We start from the raw sequence: 7,687 nt of genomic DNA, 5'->3' as shown, positions 1-7,687 counted from the left end.
CTGGGTGCAACTATCACTGATACCCATAGTGATGGAACGAACTGACAGTGCATAAAAATTAACGCGGAGTATACCACAATATATCTAACTAATGGTAGCAGTGGTCATAGGCTCCTACAGAAAAAAAAATTTTGAAATCCAAGATGGCGACTACCGGTTTGTGAAAAACAGCTTTAAATAAACAAATACTATCCAATATGAGTATCTCTGGAACCAGAATGATGCAAGGAGCTAACAATTGACCTCAGGCACCATTTTGCATTGCTAAATGGCAACTTCTAGGAAACAGTCGCAAATGACCGAAAAATACGCAATATGAATATTTCCGTTATCGAGATGATGCATAGAAACCAAACATTGACCCTGGATACCATTTTGAATTTAAAGACGACCACTTTTCCGTTTCTGGAAAACAACCAAAATAACTGAATACCTCCCTATATGGGTATTTCCGGTGTTAGATTGATGCCAGAAAATCTGCTGAAAATTACCGAATACCACCCAATATGAATATATTCAGAATTAGGGCGATGTACAGAAGCCAAAAGTCGAGGATGTTGTCATTTTGATAAAACCAATCATTTTAAACGATTTGTTATTCGACTTTGATTATATCCTATGACTGATTCGTCGTGCATTTGCAGATTTTAAACACATCGCAAGGAATCAATGAATTTGGTAAGTTCAAATTGTACGATACCACATTTAAATTATGTTGAGGCCACATATACTGATCAAAGCAGGTTTCAATAGTCTTTGAATTTCTTTTCTTTCCATAACTTTTGAGCCACATATCAAATTGTTATGAAGTTTGTTATTTGTAAGTTTGAGAGATGACTCGTTCGTATGGCACTAGTTATGCTCAAATGAGTCACGTAATCTTTGAGATAATAGACTTTCGTTGTTTTATTGACAGTTTAATTCATAACGGAAGGTTAAGTTCGATTATAATCAAATGAAATCGGAACGTATAGAGCCGCCAAAATTTGAAACCACGTGTTCAATCATAATTCATCAGTTAACCCTTAACTAGCCCGCTCATCTGATAAAAATATTGATCAAATCGGTTTTGTAGTTTCTGAGATAATGAAGTTTCGTGGTTTTCACATCTCGGTACATTACAGACGAAGTTACAGTTCGATTAAAGTAAAATTCAATAGGGTGTTATGCGGCAGCTAGACTTATTATTTGACACTAATTTTGTGGAAATCGGATCAACCATCTCTGAGAAAAGTGAGTGAGTCCAAGTAGTCTTTGGAATATGTTCCTTTTCATAGCTGGCTTTCAATTTTTTCAACATAACAGGAAAAGTAACAGTTCGATTGCAAAACAAATCAATAGGGTCTTATATGGCAACTAGACCTTCCATTTGACACTGATTTTATGAAAATCGGTTCAGCCATCTCTGAGAAACATGAGTGAGATTGAACAGTCTTCAAAACACGTTTCTTTAAATAACTTTTGAACCGCAAGTTCAATCTTTATGAAATTCAAAAGTTAAGGGGTTTTCAAGTAGTCCGTTCATTTGAAATCAATTTTGTTCAAATCGGTATTGTAGTTTTCGAGATAATGATGTTTCATGATTTTTACATTTTGATACATAACCTCTAAACTAAAAATCCGATCACAATGAAATTTAATAGGGTCTTATGGCACATCAAGACCTTTCATTTGCAATAAATTTCATGAAAATCGGGTTAGCCATCTCTGAGAAAAGTTAGTGAGAATAAAAACCTGCACATACACACATACATACAGAAAATGCTCAGCTCGTCGAGCTGAGTCGAGTGATATATGCCATTCGGCCCTTTGGAGCACTTTTATATCTTCGGTTTTGCAAGTGATTGCTATACCTTTCTAGGAGAAAGGCAAAACACATTTTGTGCGCGTCTTGGGTGAGCATAAACTGACGTACGACGACATGCAAACGCTCCTAGCACAGATCGAGTGTTGCCTAAACTCGCGTCCACTTATCCAACTGACGGACGACCCATCGGACTTGCAGACACTAACGCCAGGTCACTTTTTAGTGGAGACGGCACTGAAAGCTGTTCCTGATTCAAATTATGAAAATTTTGCGTTCAAGCGTCTACATATGTGGCAGCAGATCCAAAAAATGTTGCAGCAAATTTGGAAACGCTGGCACATTGAATAACGCTTCAGCCTCGAACAAGACGGTGTCGACCACCGGTACAACTCCAAAAGGACCAACTAGTTATAATTCTTGATGAAAATCAACCTCCTAAGCGCTGGCCCACAGCGCGTATCCACGAGTTACACCCAGGAGCGGATGGAGTAGTGCGAGTTGTCACGCTACAAACAGCCAATGGATTCGTCACTCGCCCCGTAGCGAAAATTTGTATGCTTCCAATACCAGCCAGGGAAGGATCATCATCCGAAACAAAACCAACTTCGTGAGCATTTCCACAGTAAGCATGAAAGCAGCATGGTCAAGGTTTCTCAGCGGAGATCAACCAACGAATGCATCTGCAGGGGCAGAGTCGCATCAACATAGGAGCACGGTTCTCGCAGTGGCGAGTCAACGAGTTGAAGACGTCAACTTACACGACAAAGGAAAAATTTGAATACAAGGTCCTTAACCGACAGGGTCCAGGTGAGGACCTGTCCATTAAATTGTATGAAACCCTCTACCGGATCTAATATTTCTTTTCATGTCCATGAGCCGTACTTTGAAAGAGTTCATGCTACACGCAGACATGCAGACTTCTTCGTCACGACCAGAATGGATTCAACAGAGACATGATAACCGACGTAGAGCACAGGGTCTCAGTTTCAGAAATGGCTATTTCCGCCAGGATGTTCGATATCGACGAGTTCTCCGCCTGCACATCCCAATCCCCATCCGTTATCAAATTATCTTCGGCAAGCTACATATTGCTATTGACACTCAAGGGCACGACTGACACTCACTACGGGTTATCGGATGCACAGTCAAATCATATACGCTCGCTGCTGGCGAGCCACGATCATCTCCAGTCAGTTACAAATTGGATACGATTCGATATACTGGCACACAGCCCAGTCACCCAATACTCCCGCACCGGTCGAAAATGTGTTTCGGTCTCGGTTTTAACTGTTAACATATTTCTGTTAGATTAAGTCACACGAATAAATTTAAATATGTGTTAAGTCTAAACTAATTTTTGTGCATGCATATTTCGGTCGAGGTAAAATTCTATTGGTAAGTCCCTTCGTGCACGCCAGTAGATAAATTCAGCGTGACGAGAGCCACGGGCACTGGATTAAAATTTAAGGCGCAGCAAGAAGCAAGATCGTCACTGTTCTCTCGAGTTCGAAACAATTTGCTATTAAAAACTAGATGCTGCAATATTTTTAGTCAATCTTGAATTTTATTTTAAAGTTGCAGGAAAACACCTTTTATACCAACAACGTAACAAAGAGCAATGTTTATTTTTATTCAAAACCAAATTGCTGAAAATAATATTGAATTTGTTTTATACAAATTTGTAAATTAAATTTTAAAACTTATTTACGCTTTTTAGTTTCGCGATTTTGCTTTGCTTTGCCTTCATTTTGCTTCATCAGTCTTTTCAACGGAGAATTTTTTGCTCTTTGCTTTTTTTTTGTTGCATCATCGCCATTTTTCTGTGCCAATTTATCGATAAGAGAATTAAAATTTTGTGCCCGCTCTAACTGTCGATTTAAAATTTGCTCCTCAAACGTATTTTCAGTTTCTTTTTTCATTTTTTCCTGTATAACTGCGGCTTTTTGTGCTTCCTTGGCTTCCTTTTTGAGACGCCGTTCTTTTTTATGTATTGGTTCCTCGGTAAAAGCTTTGAACTCAGGAACCTCACCAGATGCAATCATGTCTTTAACAATAGCGATGATGCGCGGTTCATCTTTACAGCTCATAAATGGAACACAATTGTGCATGTAATCCATACAACCTTTACCATTAAGATATGCTTTTTTAATATCACCTCGTTCTAGCTCTGAGCCAATAAACTCCTTTTCAAATTTGGAAATATCTTCAGAGGTAATTGGCTTGAAAAATTGTTGCCACATTGCCAGCCAATTTGCACCAAGTGAATCTTCGTCGTCTTCATCTATGACGCCTTTTTCATCATACAAAACGCGCCTATCTTTATCTGAGAGGACTGAATGGATTTTGCTTAGAATTTTGAATTTTTCAGTAGCTTCTATTTTATCTTCTTCCTTAACGCGATCTGGATGTACTATCAATGATAAACGATAGTAGGCTTTTTTAACTAGAATGAAAAAGATTTGTAAAAATGATACTCAAACGATAGACTTTCGTTATTACTATCGTTCTCCGAAGCGTCTTTGTTAATTGAAAACAGTTCGTATATGTCTTTCGTTCCATAGAACTTTTCGCAAAGTTCAAGTGTTGAGGGCATGTCACTGATTTGTTATCGTTTACTGAGTGAACAATTCTGTAATAGCAATTTTTTTAATTAAAGAAAAAACAAGCTGACAAATGTTATACATATACGTTTCTATTTCTTCTTAGAAAGAACTGAACTAGAATTGAAGCAAGCACTAGTGATGGGAAAGCTATCGATATTTATCGATAATTGCTTCATATCGATAATGTAATAAATAATAATAAATATTAGCGCTAACAATAATTATCGATAAGTCGCAGGCGGCAGTTCAGGTGGCACAAAGCATGCGAATTGTTTTTTGCAAAATATCATATAGTAGTTATCCAAAATAGCCAATTATTGTTCCCAATTCTCTACTGGCCGAATAGACTTCGGTAAAATTCACAAGTGAACAGACATTATTCCTTGATTTTGCAACCTCGCACCCGGCGCAAAAATTATCGATAGTTTATCGATAATGTCGATAAGAAATAGGAAACTATCGATGTTATCGTTAACGATTTTGCTCGATATTTCCCATCACTAACAAGCACACAGCAAATAGGCGGCGATTATTGTATAGGGATAAGAGCTGCCAGATTTTATTTTGAACAATCTGTATGTACCCGTAAAATAATCTGTATTTTACTCGTGTGCCTGCAACCCGCATAATCAATAACCATAAACGGATGATAATGCAGATCCTTTAACGAGAACCCACACAGCTGTGACTATATCCCGAACTAGTTGTTAAGCCAGTTTTATGGTTATTGATTATGCGGGAAGTGCTCGGGTTTGGGGTCACTTGGCCTGGAATCCGACCTGAAACCGTGAAAAAGTTGGGTAAAATTCCTGAAAGAATACTCTGGTCCTTGGAGGGAGAAACGGATACGAGGCTGTGTGAGTGTCAAAATGAACTAGAATGAACTGTCACTGACTGTCAATTGGAACCAAGAGAAAAAAAGCGTTTTTTAGGTAAGAGGATTGTTATAACTGAACGGAATCGCGTTGCTTGAAAAAATATTCATCGCAAACAGTTTTTGTATTCATTGTCGTTTTACAAAATATTTTGGTTTTACGTGACATAAAAAAATTCATAAGCTTTAAGTAATAATCATGTTAGCGAACTTCGATTATTAAACTTTTGTTTTTTTTTCTGGATTTAAGGCTTTGATTACTACAGTCGCCGTTAGATAAATGCAAGTCTTTTAACTGCAACGCTTTTTAACTGCAAGACCGATAACTGCAACAACTTTGCAGTTAACGGACCGCAATCCGTCAAATCTGAAGTCAAAGTCATACATGATATTGAAGTAACAAATCTCGCGGGGGAATTCTAAATGCATTCGAAAATGAAAATTGTTGAATTACTAGAAACATTTTAAAAGGACTTTTTCATTTTTCTCGATTTTTTTCGATTTCGTTTACTTGTCTCTTCATTCTAGATGGGAGATAATAGATCTCCACTATTAATTAATGAAGCAAAATCACCATGTTATGTAGTTCACTTTCCGTAATTATTATAAGAGAAAAAAAATCCTTGTGCATTGTTTGGCTAGCTTTCACTACTCAGTGAGGCAGTGCATAGTAGATCACAAACAATAACTGACAGGTGTCACGGATCCTGCTGACATTGATGTTGCTTTTACTTGCGTTATGTCAGCGGTTCCGAGCTTTCTGTCAAAATTTCATTCATGAATTGAGTTCAGAAACATCTCGTAAAATGATTTTCTGTAGTGATGAACTTTATCTTCGCGTACATATTGGTTATGTAAAGTAGTTACTAAAACGCAATAAATTATGACGCGGAAATATGACTATTAAATTGATTAATCAAAAAGTTTGCCTATTTCAGTTTTCTGTTATTTTTTGCCACTATTCCATTAAAAAAATACATTTCGACATCATTGAAAACAAAAATGGTAGTGACGGACCCCCCCCCCTAAATTTTGGCATGTGTCAAGTGTTGCAGTTATCGAACGGCATTCGATAACTGCAATGTAAACATGTTGCAGTTATCGAACGACGACTGTATTTCGAACACAATTCATCACGGCCGAATGTTGATTCTCGTTTCACAAAATAGTGAGATGTAGAATTGTTAAATTTTTGAAACTGCATGAATCCCTGAAAAACCTACCTCACAGGTTACGCTCTCGTACACATTTTCAGAATGTCTGCGCAAATATATATAAACTCAAAACTCTGAAGAAACTATTAAAATAACTATTATAAACTGAAAGCTCTGAAGAAACTATTGTATGATTGAAAAACCGCAGACTCGAAAAATATTCGTTTTGCAGACAAATTTGCACATCCAGTATTCCTGATGTTAATAAAAACTTCGTTTGAGTCATGCATGCGTTACAGCAAGAAGATTGCTACACGCTATCATAAAACGACGCATGTTGGTGTTCTCTGTTTTGAGTGTAGTATTCATTTCTCCCTCCCAGCTCTGGTCTATACACGGAAAACAAAATCTACCCAACCGGAGGGTACAAACTACCTGAAATGATGTAAACATTACACAACTTACGTGTTGGGTAGTTTTGCAATGCTATTGCTGAGTCATTTCAACTTAATTTACTTTGAACATGCTTTTACTCAATGATGGTGTTTTGACAAAAAGTCAATAATGAGTAGTTTAAACCCAATATTAGATGAAAAATCAAACTGGTTGAAAATTCATAACCCGCGTGAAGAAATTGATTTCACGAAAGTGGCAGAGATATCTTTGATATTGGTAGTTTTGGTTATAAATTAGTGATATTAGGTGAAAAACGTGCTTTTGTGCTTCTGTTTTTGAATAATAACCGCCAATCAAGAAGAAGATTAAAATTGCATTGTGAGAATGGAGCTAGGAACGGAGGCACTTAAAGGGGAAATTAATAAAGCCAGTTACACCAAATTAGAAGGTACGTGAGCAGGTTTTGAGATAGATTTAATAGATTAATATATAATATTAATTACATCGAATGAAATTAACTGAAATCTACCCAAGGCATAGTTTAAAAGATTGAACTAAACGTTGGGTATTTTTTAAGGAATTATTACTCTTAGTGTTATATACCTTCTACTGAATTAATCTACAACTACTAAAATTGGCTTCCTGCACGGAACGACGCCATTGAGTGAAATCGACATGAAAATGGGTACTTTTCGTTTTCCGTGTAGACGGGTTTTAACAGAGCGTTGGTTTTCGTCAACGCAAATACAACATAAATACATACAATCAGCCGCAAATATTCCGCTTTGGACGAGGAAACAGATTTTAAAGCTCGTTTGCACCTATAAAAATTCTTATTCGGAACAGTCAGACT

General features: G+C 37.0%; 1 protein-coding gene across 3 annotated transcripts; it reads right to left on the bottom strand.

The window, feature by feature from the left end:
* Positions 1 to 3,397: 3,397 nt before the first annotated feature.
* On the bottom strand, positions 3,398 to 4,614 carry LOC129723127 (J domain-containing protein CG6693). Of its 3 annotated transcripts, none has more exons than XM_055677110.1 (4): positions 4,490 to 4,614; positions 4,307 to 4,436; positions 3,516 to 4,250; positions 3,398 to 3,453 (listed from the first exon to the last, which is right to left on the bottom strand). In XM_055677110.1, exons 2-4 carry the CDS (start codon positions 4,398 to 4,400, stop codon positions 3,440 to 3,442), a joined length of 843 nt encoding a protein of 280 aa, XP_055533085.1. In that variant the 5' UTR covers positions 4,401 to 4,436; positions 4,490 to 4,614; the 3' UTR covers positions 3,398 to 3,439. The 3 variants fall into 3 exon arrangements, with proteins under 3 accessions (XP_055533085.1, XP_055533086.1, XP_055533087.1); XM_055677111.1 differs by having other exon boundaries at positions 4,496 to 4,614; XM_055677112.1 differs by having other exon boundaries at positions 3,398 to 4,250.
* Between the last annotated feature and the right edge of the window lie 3,073 nt (positions 4,615 to 7,687).

The sequence above is a fragment of the Wyeomyia smithii genome, chromosome 2 (genome assembly GCF_029784165.1).
Source record: "Wyeomyia smithii strain HCP4-BCI-WySm-NY-G18 chromosome 2, ASM2978416v1, whole genome shotgun sequence".
Classification (NCBI taxonomy): domain Eukaryota; kingdom Metazoa; phylum Arthropoda; class Insecta; order Diptera; family Culicidae; genus Wyeomyia; species Wyeomyia smithii.
The sequence above is the reverse complement of the archived record's forward strand: the minus strand, read 5'-3'. Positions and strand labels throughout refer to the sequence as shown.

Excerpts from the sequence above, each read along its gene's own strand:
- LOC129723127 (XM_055677110.1), bottom strand. The coding sequence starts at position 4,400 with ATGCCCTCAACACTTGAACTTTGCGAAAAGTTCTATGGAACGAAAGAC. Across the intron at positions 4,251-4,306 it reads AGACGCTTCGGAGAACGATA|TTAAAAAAGCCTACTATCGT; the intron begins GTAATAACGAAA and ends TTTTCATTCTAG.